General features: G+C 41.8%; 1 protein-coding gene across 1 annotated transcript in view; it reads right to left on the bottom strand.

Annotated features, from left to right (window-relative positions):
* Nucleotides 1-8,548: 8,548 nt before the first annotated feature.
* The window catches only part of FRAS1 (Fraser extracellular matrix complex subunit 1), a 410,417-nt gene continuing 400,355 nt past the window's right edge, over nt 8,549-18,610 (bottom strand). The window contains exons 73-74 of the mRNA XM_075203987.1: nt 13,537-13,683; nt 8,549-12,329 (exon numbers count right to left, since the gene is read on the bottom strand). Of these exons, the coding sequence (XP_075060088.1) occupies nt 11,745-12,329; nt 13,537-13,683 (732 nt within the window). The 3' untranslated portion in view covers nt 8,549-11,744. The remainder of the gene's footprint in view (nt 12,330-13,536; nt 13,684-18,610) is intronic.

Below are 18,610 nucleotides of genomic sequence, written 5' to 3' on the forward strand. Positions count from 1 at the left end.
TGATGACTTGAGAGATAGAAAAAGGGCCTATAAACCGGGGAGCCAACTTCATTAATGGAACTCGGAGCCGGCCATACATGATCTCCCACTCTCAGAACCGGAAGATTCTTTCAACGACGATCGGCAGTCATCTTATATCGTTGCACTGAAGTAGAAAGTGTCGCCTTGGCTTTCATCCAGATTTGTGATAAATCGTGAATGAGGGAGTCAGCTGCAGGCACAGGAGAAGCTGGAGTCCCGGATAGGAGAGGAGGAGTAGAATGTCTGCCATAGACTACAAAAAAAGGAGAATAACCCGAGGAAGAATGTAAGAGATTATTATGGGCAAATTCGGCCCAGTAAAGGAGGTCACTCCAGGAAGTTTGATTCTCCGAAGCAAAGCATCGCAGGAAACACTCCAGATCCTGATTTACTCTCTCTGTTTGTCCATTAGTTTGAGGGTGATAGCCAGAAGAGAATTTGAGTTTGATTCCAATCTTGGTGCAAAAGGCTCTCCAGAATCTAGCCACAAACTGTACTTCCCTATCGGAGATGATCTCCTGAGGACACCCGTGGAGACGGAAGACATTCTTTAAAAACAGGTTTGCAAGCTCAGGAGATGAAGGAAGGCCTTTACATGGGATGAAGTGAGACATCTTGGAGAAGCGGTCTACCACGACCCAGATGGTATTAAAATCGTGACTCCGAGGAAGGTCGGTGATGAAATCCATCGTAATACTGATCCACAGGGAGTCAGGAATGGGAAGTGGAAGCAGAAGACCAGAAGGACTTTGCCTAGGCGTCTTGTGACGTGCACATACACAGCATGCTGATACGAACTTGCGAACATCAGAACCTAGGGAAGGCCACCAATAATATCTGGAAAGAAACTCCTTAGTCCTCTTGTAACCGGCATGACCTGCAAATTTAGATACGTGTGCCCAACACAAGAGTTTGGTCCGAAGATGTGGTTCTACAAAGGAACGACCAGGAGGAGGAGAGGTGGAGGAGGAGTTGGTAATTGCCACCACTTGAATGGGGTTATAGATGGTCTTATTTTCTTCCGAGGCCAAGAAGTCCGAAATATCGAATGATCTGGATAGTGCATCGGCTTTACAATTTTTAGAACCAGGACGAAAGGTCAAGATGATCTGGAATCGGGAAAAAAAAAAGAGACCAGCGAGCCTGGCAGGGGTTGAGGCACTGGGCCTCCTGAAGGTAAGTAAGATTCTTGTGATCAGTCATTACAGTCACTGGATGTAATGCCCCTTCGAGAAGGTAGCGCCATTCCTCCAAACTTATTTTAATGGCTAGAAGCTCCTTGTCTCCGATCCCATAATTCAATTCACAGCTGGAATTTTTTTTAGAAATGAATCCGCATGTCTCCAAAGAACCGGATGAAGATCTTTGGGACAAGACAGCCCCAATTCCTACTGAAGAAGCGTCAACCTCAAGCAGAAAAGGTCTCCCTTGGTCTGGCTGTTTAAGGATGGGAGCCACGATAAATGCTTCTTTAAGTGTTCCGAAGGCTGTTATCGCTTCAGCAGGCCACGGTTTGCAGCAGGCCCCCTTGCGGGTCAAGGCCGTAATAGGAGCGATGATGAAAGAGAAACCTTTAATAAATTGACGGTAATAGTTGGCAAATCCGATGAAGCGTTGTGTAGCTTTGAGGCTTGCGGGTAACGGCCATTTGATGATGGCTTCTACTTTCTCAGGGTCCATTTGGAGACCAGTGCCAGATACTAGATAGCCAAGGAAAGGTACCTGAGAACATTCGAAGAGACATTTCTCGAGCTTGCAATACAGGGAATGTTTTCTAAGACGAGAAAGAACTGTCTTGACGTGGAGACGATGGGAACATAGATCAGATGAAAATATTAGAATATCGTCCAGGTAGACAATTACGGATTGGTAGAGAAGATCCCTGAAGATCTCGTTGACAAAATCTTGAAACACTGCTGGAGCATTACAGAGCCCGAAGGGCATCACTAGGTACTCGTAATGCCCATCACGGGTGTTAAATGCAGTTTTCCATTCATCGCCCTTCCAAATGCGTATCAAATTATAAGCTCCTCTAAGATCCAATTTAGAGAAAATCTTGGCACCCTGGATGCGGTAAAAGAGTTCTGTAATCAGAGGAAGAGGATAACGGTTTTTGATGGTGATTGCATTAAGGAGACGGTAGTCTATACAGGGTCTTAAGGAGCCATCTTTCTTTTTAACAAAAAAGAATCCAGCCCCTGCGGGGGAGGAAGACTTCCTGATGAATCCCCACTGAAGAAGCATACTGGGACATTGCTTTAGTTTTAGGTAGAGAGAGCGGATATACCCTGGCCCTAGGGATGGCTTTCCCAGGTACAAGTTTGATGGGACAATCCCACGCACGATGTGGAGGAAGACTCTCAGCGGCAGATTTGCAGAAAACATCCAGGAATTCTAAGTATGGTTCTGGGAGTTTGCTTTGAGAGGCGATAGAAAAACAAGGCAAGTGGTTGGGTGGATGGATTTTAGAGAGACACTTGTCAAAACAAGAAGGACCCCAGGAGGATACTTGGGCATGAAGCCAGTCAAACTGTGGAGCATGCGTTCTGAGCCAGTTTAAACCCAGAATGATGGAATTAACGGACTGCGGAATGACCAGGAACTCAATCCACTCGTGGTGAAGAACCCCTACCTGCAACCCAACTGGACACGTGATACAGGTGATGGAGCCGTTACTGACGCGGTTACCATCAACTGCGGTGAGGACCAAAGGCTGCGGCAATAGATGAGAGGGTATCTGAAGCTTGGACACCAGAGTGGCGGAGATGAAGTTCCCTGCGGATCCAGAATCCACGAAGGCGAAACATTCCAGAGAAGTATCCATATATTTGAGGGTGACTGGCATCAAAAAGTTGGTATCCTTTAGGGAGTAGGGAGTATGGAGACTGGATCCTAGGACAACCTCCCCTTTATTGCCTAGGAGGTGGAGTTTCCCGGCCTCTTAGGGCAAGTTGAGAGTAGGTGACCGGACTCCCCGCAGTACAAGCAAAGGTGGTTCCTAATCCGACGCTCCCTCTCATCCCGAGACAGACGAGAACGTCCAATCTGCATAGGTTCTTCAACCGGAGGGGCTGGAGACTGAAAGCGAGGAGCCAAGCGAATAGGGCGTCGGTCTTGATTTTTCTCCAAAGAGTGTTCTTGGTGACGGATGTCCACCTTAATGCTTAGTGATACGAGCTCATCCAGTTTGGTTGGAAGGTCCCTGGAGGCGAGAGCATCTTTAATGGGCTCCGACAAACCTTGCCAGTAGGTAGCTGTCAGGGCTTCATCATTCCACCCCAATTCAGAGGCGAAAGTACGGAATTGAACTGCGTACTGACGAGCTGAAAGGGATCCTTGATGGAGGGCAAGAAGACTGGAGGCGGCAGAAGACACCCTACCAGGCTCATCGAACACTTTACGAAAACTTTCGATGAATACGGCAGAGTTAGAGAGGGATACATCATTACGTTCCCACAGCAGGGAGGCCCAGGCCATGGCTTGTCCGGTAAGAAGAGAAATGATGTAGGCTACTTTGGACCTCTCAGAGGCGAAATTCTCTGGTGCAAGTTCAAATTGGATGGAGCATTGGTTGAGGAATCCTCGACATCCCTTGGGGTTACCGTCAAATTTTTCGGGAGTGGGAATCCGTAGAGTCCTGGAGGTAGCACTACTCACGCTAGGAGGAGTAAAAGGAGCTGGATACGCCGCCTGGGGAAGGTTCAGGGCTTCCAGGCGGGACATTACCCCTTGTATACAATGCAGGAGTTGGGCCTGGTTAGCTTCTTGCTGTTCCACTCGTTGCCCTAAATGGATGAGGAGGTCTCGAGCGGAGGGTTCACCAGCGCCGTCTGTCATGGTCAGAGTAAACTGTCAGGCGGATAGCCTTTTGAGGGTAACAATAGCGGGACACTAACCGGTATTAACGCTACTGAACTAATAGGTGTGGAGTCTAACGTACCCCTGGTATTCACCAGGGACCCCTGCAAGGAGGTTTGGACTTCGCTGCACAGGGTACGCAGGTCACAGTCCTACTAGCCAGTTGCCGGTGTAGTGTAGAAGGGGCAGACGGTCCGGGTCGAGCCAATCAGGAATAGCAGTACCAGGGAGAATCCAAGAGGGTAGTCAACAGGCCGAGGTCGCAGTACAAGTAGGTCACAAGAAGGAGGAGAAGTCGCCAAGCCGGGTCACAACAATATATAAGAAACACAGGGAGCACAATCAGGATAACCAGGAACACTAGGTATAACCTGTTACTCTGGCACCCTAATGGCGCCAGAGCCAGGTTTAAATAAGGCCAGAATGCTGATGATTGGAGGAGCCAGGGGCGGGGAATCAGCGTGGAAAGTAGCGTTCCGTTGCCAGGCAACGGGACGAGCCAGGGCGCATGCGCCCGACAGAACAGCAACAAGCGCTGCGGCTGAAAGAAGAGAAGGCATCCGTCCCCGACTGACAGGGGATCAGCGGGAACGGCGCCTGACACTATGTATTTAAGGCAGGGAGGACTTAGCATCCCTGCCGGTTGTAACTTTCAGTTCCTGTTAGCTGATCAGCTCTTGTCTGTTGTGCTGAAACTTGGATTGGATTGACTGTGTATTTATTAAACGTGAATACTAGTATTTTAATGTTTAGACTGGAGGGAGGCCTAATTATAAAACATGGGTTGCATTGATTAAACACCAGGGCTGGTTGGAGGTTTCTAAATTACATGTACCCATTTTTTTTTTTTCAAAATAGGGCCTCCAGCATTCGAGGATCCAGACAAGCAGCTACTAAAGACACCAGCAGCCACAGGTGGTGAAAGTGACAAGAACACTGGTGGGGAATTCCCGAATTTTGGTGACTGTCTCGTTTAGTGAGATTTGATCCGACTACAAGATCAGTTGGGAAGTAAGTCCCACTTCACACTGTACTGCTTGTAAAGGCAGAGCTATGTGCAACTAACAGTATTGCACAAAGTATTGCCTGTGTATTTGTCTAACATTTTGTCTAATATGATAACCATGTTACATAATAGGGGCCCCCTGTCTTAAATACCCCAGGCATTAATCCAGCTCTGGCTAGGAGGAGGGAGTGGATAGCTGCTCCCAGTCCCTGGATAGGACACAGCCTGCAGAGCAAGCCGAGGAGCTCTAAGTCTCACAAGATGTGGTAATCTCGTGAGACTAAGAGCTTCCCTGCTGACTCTACAGGAAGTTCCCACCCTGATGGATGTCAGCAGCATCAGAAGCATAGATAAGTACAGTGGGCAAGGGTGTCATAATGTGCCTGGGGGGATGGCGTGATGTGGATGGGAGGGCGTGATAAATGTAATGTTTTATTATAATGTATGTATCAATGCCCCATGTTGGCCACACCCACAACACAATGTGGCCACGCCCTTTTCGGCACACAATTTCTTTCCTACTGGGCCTCAGGTGGGCCTGTGTAATTTAAATGCCAGGGCTGCTTTTTAGTCCCAGTCCAGCCCCGATTATAATATTTAAAATGACATATAAAAGGGTCTAAAAAAAAATGAGGATATTTACCTTCTAGGCATACTGCTTGTCTCTCTTAGAGGGATAGTTGTTTGTGGTGAATCTCTATGATATGGTCACGGTTTTCTAGTGCTGCTGTCCCTGTCTGACTAGAGCTCCTGGAGAATTTGTGGCTATGGAGATGTCTCAGCAGGTATTTGGTCTGGTGAATAACTTAAATTGTTCAATTTCACCATAGTACATAAAAGAGAGAGAGAAAGCTTCAACTTATAACAGAGGCAGGACAAGTAATGGTTAAACGCTACAATCTGAATGAATTGTCCATAATCCATAAAATGTTATTAGTAACACAATCGATACCAATGCCAATATAGCTAGGGTCAGTTGCAGTCATTTCTGTTCTCAATAGTTATCTAGATAATAAATTTGGCCAGTATATTGGTATTCATAATAAATGAACACTTGTTGCTACAGGAAGGTTGGCTTCTGCTGCACAAACTGTAAAATGCTCAACTTGTATCCTTGCTTAATTGTATCCTGGGTAGCTCCAGAACTTTAATTTAACACCAGAGGGATCACATTGCGGTATAAGCTCAAATGCTGATTAAACAAACATTTGGGGTATATTTACTAAAATGCAGGTTTAAAAAAGTGGAGATGTTGCCTATAGCAACCAATCAAATTCTAGTTATCATTAATTTAGTACATTCTACAAAATGACAGCTAGAAGCTGATTGGTTGCTATAGGCAACATCTCCACTTTTTTAAACCCGCAGTTTAGTAAATATACCCCCTTGGTGCACATTTACTTGCCCACCCATCTATCCCTGACTCTTCAGCCCTTGTGCACTTGAATTACCCAGATAGGTAAACTAACCACAACTACTCATCTGCACTAGTGTGGTCCTAAGATCTGAATTTGATTTCCCTCCAAAATGGCTGACTTGCAAAATATCATTCTTCAGAGATGCGTGCAAACCTCCTCCTTCAGCTTCATACTGTGATTCCCCAGCAGGTTCTATGCACCGCTCTCTTCTGCTCTGATATTTCTCAAGACTGTCAATTCTCTCTGCCCAGACCACAATCCAGTGCCCTTCTGCTAGGGGTCATGTTCTCTGGACTTATCTGACATCTCAGTCTCTCTCAGGATGCTCTTCTATCTCTCTCCTTTTCTGCTTGGGATTTCCCAGTGTCCAAATACACAGAACCATTAGGCTCTGCCCCCTTTGCACAGCAGCCCTGTGAGAGATGTAGTTTCTGTCCCTGGGTTGGTAAACGACAATGTGCATCTCTTTCTTAGCTAGGTACACACTGGAGAATTTTCCGATCAATCGGTTATCTACAACGATTGTACCAATGACTAAAGGTTCGACCAGTCGGGCGATTCATGCGTACACACTACACACGATTTACTTTTAGATCTATGATCTTCATCTGGTCCTTTAGTCGTTTAGAGAATGACAGCACAATATGTAGTCATTCCTGACACACTCAATAACCGCCTTGTTATAGCTATCCACATTTCAAAACAAATTTTGCTAGCTTCTGTGACTCTGAAACACAATATTCAGTCTCAGAACGAACAAATTAATTATTCCATCCACAGCACTCTCTACATTTAGTCACCAGGACATGTTCATTGTCGGCATCGGCTGAAAAGACCATGACTCTGTAAACGCTATGGAGATTGTGATCGTGAGTGCATCCACACTACATGATCGGCAGGTGATTGGAACAGGATTATTAAACAGTACGACCAACCAAATGAAACGGCAATCTGCACTTTGGAACGATTGTCGTTCATCGTGTAAGTATACCCACTAACACGATATGTGGCTGAGCTGGTGTTTATCGAGTGATTAGTCCAATATTTGGCTGAAAAATCTCCAGTGTGTACCTAGCCTTTCTGATGCAAATGTGATTAGTAGTCCCTGTGTGCTAAAGTCCAACTGCAGCATCCCCAGTGGTAACAAAAAGATAGTAATGTTAACCAAATATGTGTTCACATTCGTTAGAGACATATATCTTGCAGTCTTGCAGTTTAGAATGCATAAGGGTCCTTACAAATTTATTTCAAGGCATAATTTGGAGGATGTTGTCTTGTAAAGCTCTGAAACTATGACGTAGCATATCAATAGTATCTGTAGGCTACATTCATTAGAGGGACTATATATATTAGTCCTTTACATTAGTATCCCTTGCATTGCTACATATTCTATCATGGTCTCATCAGTAAGATGCCTGTGGGAGAAACTGGTAAACACAACCATATTGAATGCGCAAAATGATATAAACCGTAGCGTATGAAGTACACGTGTAATGTAAAAAAAAAAATGTAAAAGTCATCACTTGGTTCGTAGAAGTTTAAGAAAATCAAAGACTATTTCAGTGTGATTACAGTACCCCACCAAAACACAAATGTTTTCTCTTGGTCTGTGTATAGCTTTAAAAAATTCAAAGACTAATTGATTGCGTGTGCAGCACCCTACACAAAAACAAAAGTCTTCCCTTGGCGTGTTTAGATTTAAGAACGTATCACATTATATATTGTTGTGCCTGCACATTAGTGTTTCCCTCTCTGTATTTTGAGTTGCGTGCATCTAAGAAATGTGTAACTGTAAATCTACCATATGAATTTGTCCAAAGCAAAGATGTGGCAATCATCATCATAAGCTTCATAATGTGCGCCTTGTTCCCAGACACATCTTTACATCGAGCAAATAAACTTTTGGGCAACTCTAAATCAGACAGTGTCTGTGCAAATTTAAATAGCACTCTTCTAGGACAGACCTGCAACTAACTACAACTTGCAGTCATAGGTTACTGCCAATTTTTCCGATGTTGCAGGGTGCTGAATATAAGTGCTCATTTCCATGTTTTAGATCACCATGTGACATGTCCTAATAGCTTCATTACTTCCGGGTATGTAAGTTTAGTTCATTCATTGCTGGGGCTTCTTAATTCAATCCATAAGGGAGAAGTACTTGTAACCAGGTGGGCTGCAAATTGTGGAAAAATAGCCAATAGCATTATGAAAGTGTAAAAAAAAATAACAGCTAATACAGTCAAAGTAACCAAATTCAGTTTATTAATATAAATGTGTTCCATGGCACTTATCTTTCATACAATATATATGTGTATATAAAATAACAATATGTATGTTGGTTTTCCTACTATGTTTGCAGCACCATAACAGGGATACTGAGTTCTCTCTAACATAGACCTGCCCTACACACAGGACTTGTAGCGAGTAAGAGAAGCTGTCAGTATCCCGAGGGAGCATACTGCTCTGTGCACACAATGTTCCAGCATTTGATATTTCTGCATCACAACTGTCAGCAGCAACCTACCCAGTTATAGAAAGGCAATAATACATCCACAGTAGTACATCTGGGTACTGTGTAGGCTACATAACAAAGGACAACATAAAGCTGCCAGGTTGTGTTTGTAGTTTCACAATATAAGGCATTCAAAAATGTGTAAATATAAAGAGCAAATCAATGCTAAATATCACAAAACAATGACATATGTAAGTTCTGATAAAGAAAATATATCTTGAAATGCACATAAAACAAAAACGTATTATTGTTGGACCATGATTAAATTGGCACATGCAGTTACTTGGGTTTCCCACATTTGTGGAAACTTTAAATTACCGACTTGCAAATGCCCTCTTGCAACTTTTACTAAATAAATAGATGTTACTTTGTGGCTTCCACCGCTACTTTTAAAGCAGCAATCCCCCCCAAAAAATTGGGTTGTTTTGTTTACATAAATCACTGGCATGCTATAAGAAGAATGTTGGTATTTACAATTTTTCCTTATATTCTTGTTAGTGATTTATCATCTGAACTACCAAGGAATCCTCAATCACATGGCACATGGTGTAGTGAGCAGAGGGATTTTGGAAGCCTCCGAGTTCTGTCTGCACTGTGACATCATTCATGCCTCTGCCATCACATGACACGCTGAGAGTTGTGAGCCTGTGTAACAGACTGATTGTGTCTGTATCTAGCAGTCATTTTTGTTTGTCTTTTAATAAGGAGACAATAATTTGTAGCAGCTAATGAAAAAGACTATCAGATTATTTCTGAAAATATACTTAACTTGCTAGTTAAAGAAAAATAAATCTACATGGGATTGCTGTTTTAAGTTATGTATGGATATCTTCAGGCAGAGTTGATTAGTGCTAATGTGCTGGGATTTAACAATTGCATCCAATGCAGAAGGCACAACAGAGCTATGTGTTATCTCACAGCCAATAATTCTTCCCCAAAAATAAAAAAACTGCCTGATAAAAGCACAAAAGCAAGCCAAACAGATAAACAATGTATTCAGTAACAATTGCAGGAGAACATGTACAAGCCAATACATTAAATGCATCTAAAGGTGATCAACCATTTTAAGTAAAATTGGTTGGAAAGTGCAAACTTTTTCTTTTACACTGTTTTCAATTTCTTACAATGCTTTCTCCTCCCCTAGCCAGGATGAATGTGTCCGCTTATGTTTCTGTGTCCACATAAATAGAAACTCATCCAGGAAAAGGATAATCTTTAAAGAGTAGCCACACATTGTATAAAATATATACAAATTACTTCCTCAAACCTTTACCAGTGTTCTTGAACAAAATATAAAATATCTATTAGATGTACATATGTTGTACTTTAATCTAGATTTTTAAGTTACAGGAAGGGGCTTGTAGTACAAAACATGCTTCTTTTGCCAATGTAAACTTCTTACTACTGTGCTTAATCTACCCCATAAATCCTTATTTCATACCTAATGTCTTTGCTTTCTTAACATCCAATCCAGCAGCAAACATCAAACAATCCATTGTTCGTTCTTTAGACTTTCCAATGCCTGTAGATTTTGGTGAACCGCAGCAATATGTAATAGGTTTTTTACCAAAGTAGAGAGTTTTCTAATTGTACAATGGTGCAGAATATGTTGGTGCTATATAAATAAAGCGTTTTGAGTAATGTCCCTTGTCGTTATTAATTTCATGTAGCAAGCTCAAATAACAGCACTTGGTATGTCCACTACCTTTATTGTCTATTGATGTACGCATAGAGCTGCATAACTGTCAGTTACAAAACACGTCCTATAGCTTTCTAGTTTGATCATTCAGAAGGTTAGGATAAGTCACAGGGGTATTCTAATAAATGGCATGTCTTATGTATAAGGCAGAAGAGCCATCACTACAAGCGGGCCTAACATCTTCTGATGATGTCCTCTCTTCTACATACTTATATCGCTTTCTATTTTTTTCCCATAGATTTAATATTTTTCCATAAGATTCCGTTCCTTGTTTAATTACTTCATTCCACATGTCTTAATACGTTCCAGTCATAGCTCTACTGTCCTATTATTAGTCTTTGCCCTAGTTTAAATACTCAGTAGTTAACACAGTAATAAATTAAGAGTCAAATCCCTTGGATAATTGCATCTTTTGCATATAATAAACACACCATTTCATAAAAATGTCTTATGTGTAAAATAATAAAAAAAACTGCCAAATTTTATGTCGCAGTAGAGTGTGACAACTGCTATTATTCAGTTTACTGTACTCTTGAAAAAGGACTAGAATAGAACAAGATATTGATAGGCAATACAATGTACATTGATTTGCATTCTATTTTTAGTATCCTTTCATTTGCATTTTGTTGGGTCCTTTTTTACTGTACCTTATACTCTTTCATCCAGTGGGTTAACACTCATGAAGCCATATTAAGTATAATTTAAGTACATTTTCTATTGGTTTAGCCACTGTATCTTTGTATTAATCCAGGAATTGTTACTGTGAAGATACTCCTAGATATCCAGGATACAGTAAATAAACATTTAGGGATTTTTGCATGATATTCTTGAGAAGAACACAATAATGGCACTAACAAACAAAACAATGTATACAGTGGTGTGACTGATTACATGCACTGTATTCATATTACAGCAAAGTATTACGTAGAATAACATTACAAATTCTTGACCTTTGGTGGCAGTGTGTTAAATATGTGCAGTGCATTGTTAGAGGGCAGAAGGAGAGACAAGATGTTTGCCACGTGCCTCGCCCCTTGTATCTCGCACACTTGTGGGCATAACGAGGTAGCTCAGTTGTGAGTCAAAGTACGAACTGCACAGCTGTACGTCACTCATTTACTTTTCCATTTCATTCAGAGTACAAAAATACTGGTGCTCCTTTCTCTTTTTTACTACTTATAAAACAGTAGAATTTTTTGTATCAAAATATATTTATGTGCCAATGTGTCATCAAACTTCTGTTCCGTCATGTAGATTATTATGAACTTTGACTTCAAGGTTCATCTGCTTAATCTTGACGCCTTTGACCTCGTAGCCATCTTTGCTCTCGTTAAGCAGGTTGACGTTCCTGACAGTGCAGTGCTGCCTGTTAAAGTTCTTTTCCACCCGGTCTATGTTTTTCCTTGAAGCGTCCACTTTGGTATTTAGCGGATATTCCTCTGCTGCATCCCTAGGTGGCTTCTTCTTTCTACTCCTGCACTTTTGTGTTATAAGGCACACAGACAAAAGAACAAGCATCAGTAACATTATGGCTGCAAACGCGCTTCCAATGGAAGCCCCTGTCTGGGATGCCGCTGTTGCAGCTGTTTCCATTTCCAAGCTCAAAGTCTTCATGTTAGTGCCATTCTTGACTTGGTCTCCTTCATTGTCGTAGATCAAAGAGTCATCCAGTGTAAGTCTGCCATTCTTGTCCACCAGATCCCTGCGGGTGCGTCTCAGCTGGTAGGTGAGAGATCGCTGCACTCTGGCTCCTGCCATTGTCTCGGGACCAATAATGTAGATTACTTGAAGGTACCACTGGTGCCCAGTTTCAACCTTTTCAAGAAAAAAGGGCAACTCTTTATTAAGAATATAAAACAAAAGTAAGCATTTAAAATTATTCCTAATGTACTAATCCCAATATGTCAATGACTGATTTCCACAATGAACAGAAAACTTTGCGAGAAACAGATATTATAGATGTGTAAACTGAGCAGGTTTAAGTCATTAAGTCACAGAGAGAAATGAAATGACAAAATGTCTGGGCTGCAAATTGCAGAGGAACAATTTCTAAAATGTTCTTGCGGTTTAGATTTGTAATTTCTCTATTTCTGATAGAGCCAATGATCGTCAGTTACATGCCAGTTACAGCATACACAGCCCTATTTATTAGTTTCTTTGTGTAAGTGGATTAAAACAGTCCAACCAATTTCTTTGCTGATTCTGAATTGCAAGGTAATTAGAAAATTACTGCACTACTCCAGTACAAGGCCCGGTGGTGAAATAGGCCCAGCAATGCCAGGCCACTCTTCCGAGGCCCCCGTTCCACTCTCTGAAAAGCAGATAGCGTGTCTCTTCGGAGCATACGTGGATCCAGCACATACACAGTGAAGCTCCTAACGACTTCACCGCCCATACTCCAGACTCGCACGTGTCCTGCATCACTTCTGTTTGTAACTACAACTACCAGAATGCGATGGAAGGGGGGGGGGGGGGGGGAATTAAACATAAGCCAGCAGAAAATGTAAAAGTGCTACCTTATGGTGTTAGAAAACATCAGTAGTTTCGAAATGTGTTTATCTACACATCTAGTTTTATGTGACCATTCGGTTCTCTAAAATTAAACCACTACATACGTCTCCAAGATTTCTCTCTTATTCTGTCTTAATGTAACCAGTCTACCTATTTATCTTATGCAATTAGCCCAATTGGGATAATTATGCAATAACTCCAAGGGGTATATTTACTAAACTGCGAGTTTGAAAAAGTGGAGATGTTGCTTATAGCAACCAATCAGATTCTAGATGTAATTTTGTAGAATGCACTAAACAAATGAAAGCTAGAATCTGATTGGTTGCTATAGGCAACATCTCCACTTTTCCAAACCCGCTGTTTAGTAAATCTAGCCCCAAATATCTTGATTATACTTAAAGATGTCATTTGTTTATATTCCCTTTTGAATGTGTCAGTTATTTGTACATTATGTGATGAAAATTAAAAAAATAAATAAACTTAAGAAAGCAGAAATATTTATGTAAATTACCTTGTACAGAGCATCGACTTTCATGGTAAAACCATCCACTCCTGGCATACTGCTCATGGCATAAAAATCTGGCAAATTTGAAGCAAAGTCGGCATCAAATGGGACATCATGGAAGAAATTGTCTGTTACTTCTGGCTGGTTTCGATCCTGGGAAATTCAATGTAAACAGAAAACTTCTTGTTTAATGAATTGAAAGGTATTGTAGGAATGCAAACATGAAATAGTCACACTTACATGATCACAGTACCCACAATAGATACCTTTACATATAAATATTTATAACACGGGTTATTCTGATTTAGATAACACATACAATCACATAGTGCTCAATGTAACAATAGATGGAAAGTGACATATAAGTACTAGTGCTGTAAAAAAAAAAAAGGTGTGTCCAGTCCCTGTCAATTTGTGACTAAAATTATATATCAGGCGCAGAAAATCATATTCCCATACATACAACTGATGAATAGAGTGAAAATACAGTAAATGCAAGGGAATGATTATTACATTAAAATTAAATTAGAGTGAATAATATATAAAAGTCCTCACAAAAGGAATTATTTTTGTAATGACACTATCCATTTATTTAAAATGCATAGCTTTCTACTACATCAAGTATTTACTTTATTTTGTAAATTACTGCCTATTAATTTGTTCTTAATATTTGTATTATATATTTTATATTCATCATTTCAATTTAATCTAGTTGATTTTAATATATTTAATTTCCATTCCCCTTGCATTTACTATATTTTCATTCTATTATTTTTTTTTAAATTCTTTTTATTAGAAGTTATAGTACAAAATAATAACAAACAATTTCGCAAGCATTCAAATCACCATCAATTATTTATATGCGCATACAAGTGAAGTGAAGTGAAGTGAAGTGAATAACATTGATTATCTCATTACAATGACTGTGACATCTGTCACGTGGTGGGATATATTAGAGCAGTAAGTAAACAGTCAGTTCCTGAAGTCGAAGTGTTAGAAGCAGTTAAAATGGGCAAGCGTAAGGATCTGAGCGACTTTGACAAAGGCCAAATCTTGATGGCTAGATGACAGGGTCAGAGCATCTCCAAAACGGAAAGTCCAGGGAAGGACAACAGTTGAACTGGCGACAGGGTTATGGGTGCCCAAGGCTCACTAGTGCACGTGGACACCAAAGGCTAGCCCGTCTGGTCCAATGCCACAAAATAGCTTCTGTAGCACATATTTCTGAAAAAGTTAATGTTGGCTATGATAGAAAGGTGTCAGAAAACACAGTGCATTGCAGATTGCTGCATAGTTGCAGACCGGCTAGAGTATCCATGCTGACCCCTGTCCACTGCTGAAAGTGCCTACAATGGGCATGCAAATACCAGAACTGAACCATGGAACAATGGAAGAAGGTACGTTGGTCTGATGAGTCATGTTTTCTTTTACATCATGTGGACGGCCAGGTGCGTGTGCGTTGTCTACCTGGGGAAGAGATGGCACCAGGAAGCACTATGGAAAGAAGACAAGCTGGCAGAGGCAGTGTGATGCTCTGGGCAACCTGAGACTTCTGTCTGCTGTTGGCGCCTCCACAAACCCAACAATATTGTGTTTGCACAACAAAAGCTGATGTTGGCAAGATGAACAGGTGTAAGGGGCGATTGTAGACAAAGGACACAATATAGCTGGGCCATTGAAGATGACAGAAGCTGTGGTGAGGAGTCTTCTTTGCACAATTTACATTTAAAATATGCCAATTTATACTGCATATGTGTACACAAAAATGTTGAATGTAGAATTTCATGAACATGTATACTGAAGACAAGGCGGCTGCCCAGCACAACTGCTCAGCTGACGCCTTGTGGTGCACTCCCCAAGAGGCATTCACAGATCTGGTAGAATGTGCCATCACATTTTCAGGAGCTGGCTGTCCTACCCCAACATAACTATGGAAAATTACCAATATAACCCAACTAGAAATTGCATGTTTAGACACCACCCGACCTTTCTTGTGGGCATCATAAAGGACCAAGTGGTCTCCTGTCCTAGACACTTCACACATGGGTCCAATGGACATTAATCCTTAAGCCCCGAACCGAGTCCGGAGACTTAGCCCAGGCTAAAGTAGGGATCACAATGTGCTAATATGGAACTTTTAGACCACTTCTGTCTGAAAGGAAAATTTAATATGAAGAACAGCCCTGTCTTTATAAAAGATGAAAAACTGATACAAACAAAGCCAACAGCTCTGAAACTCTACAGGGTGTGGAGATGGCCAAGACAAAGTTAGTCTTCCAGATAAGAAACTTGAACTCCACCGAATACAAGGGTTCAAAGGGAGGGTGCTGCAAGGCTGTCATCACCAGACTGAGATCCCAAGGTACTACTGTGGGGCTATACGGAGGCTGCACATTCATTATCCCTGCAAGAAGGTCTGCACTTCTGGTAAAAGTTCTGGTTTTCTCTGAAAGGGCAGAAACCTGAACCTTCAAGGAGCTATGGCTCAAGCCCCTGTAACAGCCTCTTTAACATCAGGAGTAAACAGGCCAAGTTAAAAAAAAGAGTTAGGAAAGCCCCTTCCTTTCACAGCAGGACATGGAGGTATTCCAGACCTTGTAATAACGAATCTGGCCTTGACCACTGTCGAATCATACTGTCCGAAAAGCCTTCAGCTCTAAGAATCATGACTTTAACAGCCACACCGTTAAAGTCAGTCAAGGAAATTATGATGCAAAGGTTCCTGACTTAGTAGGTCTGGTCTTAGAAGCAGATGCACTCAGCCATGTCGAGAATGTCCGTCAAACTTCTCGGACGCCTCTCTTATTACCTGTTGGAGACCTGACACCTATGATCTGGATTGGTCCATGATTCGCATAAAAGGTCCGCCACCTAAGGGGAAGGAAACAGTCTATTTCTACTTTCTCTTAAACAGCAAATTGTCAGGAATCATGATTCCCTGCTGTCCTTGTTGAAGTCGTATAATTGGATGAACGAAAGTATATTGGTTTAATATTGGTTTGCCGTGCGTATTGCGAAGCGTACGCCACGTGTTACGTGACGTGGTGCATTCGCACGGTAAAATACGCACGCACACACTCGCATTACAACAGTTAGTTATTTATATCATTTCATATTGGTTCTGTTACACTGTAATTCAGGAGCAGATAGTATTCGGTTTATTATTAGTCTATATATATATATATATATATATATAGATATATATATATATATATAGTGATTATATGTACATTGTAGTGTTATTAAAGGTTTAGGTAATAGGAAAGGTGTCATGCCTGATATCATATTGAAGCCCTAATCATCAGCAGCTGTCCGGTGCAATCGGCGAAGAGATCGCACATTGCATACTTTAGTTATTGATATTAGAGAGTAAAACCTTTGTATGATACTGGCTATGAAAAGGAGCAGACCCCCTGGAGAGAAGACCCCCACCTTTGGATTCCTTAGATTGAATCAACCTATTACCTGTCTGGCCTGGACCCACCTAACGTCTGGACCTATAGAAACAATCTACGTCATCTCTATTGTTCACAATGAAACACTGACTGTATATATATTAGCTGCATCTCACTGGGGCTCAGTCAACTCTGACACAATATTCTATACAGAATATTGTCCATCGGGTCCCGTGGGTGCGCAAGCGAGCGCAAGCGATTGCATTGGTATGTACTTATCTTTTGGTATTGGCTGTGCTGTACTGTACTTTATCATGATATAATAATGTATTAAATTATTGACTATTTACATCTGTTAAAAATAAATCACTTTGTGCTTTGGACACACATTCAATTGATTGGGCAATGCTTATTTTAAAACGATAGAATTACTTTAATATCCTGTATACTCTCTGTTTCCTTGTTGGAGTTTTCGCTAAGGCAAAAGGATATCTAAGGGATAGAGATATCAGGCACATTGCTTACTCCTGGGAGGAAAACTCAAAGTCTGATCCTTTCAAACTCTGAAGAACCAGTGAAAGTTGACATTTCGCTGGACTAGAAGTGTTTGTGGATTCCATAATCCTTCCTAAGGAAGAGGAAACCTGAACCAGCAATGGACTGCCCTGACCAGGCCTTGGGCACTAGTCAGCTCATCAGCAGCTGCAGAGCATGAGCCAGAAGGGCCCTTGTTGAGAGGTAGGGATAGAAGAGTAACTACCTGTGGCTCTTATGGGAGGAGCATAGAATGAAAAATCCTTGCTCAGCTCCCTCAGATGTGTAGCGAGCTGTGTACGCTCCACAATAGATTGTGCTAAGGCTCTAGCCAAGGCTAGTTCTGCCATCTAAGTGAGATCGCTGGTCCTATCCTGGGCACAAGGAAATTTGGTATGGCACTTGGAGCAGGCAAACACACTTGCTGATATGCCTCTTCCAGGGCTAGCCTTGGACATACTCCCCTTAGCAGACATTGCAGAGAGATGAGGAAAGATAGAGAAGACAGCTACAGTGCAAAATTTCAATGTTGATGTGGAACTGCAAAACAGACACAAAGTCCAGAGCAGACACTAGGAAGCAGAGACAAAACACCCATCTTTCACACACTATTTCCCTGCAGATGGAGAGAATAGAAGGGGGAAGTAGAAGCAACTGCTGGCTGCTGCCTCTCATTTTTGGCAGCTTTGCTTCAGTAAGGAAAGCCAGCCAAGGAAAAGTTTCTGGATAGGTAAAGCACGTCCCTCCCAGGGCCCAGTTCCTAAGGATTAGCTGCCATCGGGCCTCCATGTGCTGCCATGAAAGGAAGGTCTTCCTGACCCCCCTCCCCTATCCTGGCACCAGTGACCCTGAACCCACTCATCCTATGCTGACTGTGGCGCTAGAGATTGACTGTGACCTAATAAATACATTAAAACGGTTTAACCCCTCCCAAAGCTGTTCCCAGCAGCAGTTCTCATAGTCTAGACAGGTGATGACAAAGTTAGAGGGATGAATACCATGGGGACCACCAAAAAAATCTGCTACAAACACTAGGCTATGACAAACTCAACCAGTGACACTATAACAGGGAAAGACAGTGTGGATCCCTTAGTCATAATTTCTCAACTCTAGCCTGTTCATCACATGGCTGAATTCCCTAGGGGAATTGG

Source organism: Mixophyes fleayi, chromosome 1, assembly GCF_038048845.1.
Source record: "Mixophyes fleayi isolate aMixFle1 chromosome 1, aMixFle1.hap1, whole genome shotgun sequence".
Lineage (NCBI taxonomy): Eukaryota > Metazoa > Chordata > Amphibia > Anura > Limnodynastidae > Mixophyes > Mixophyes fleayi.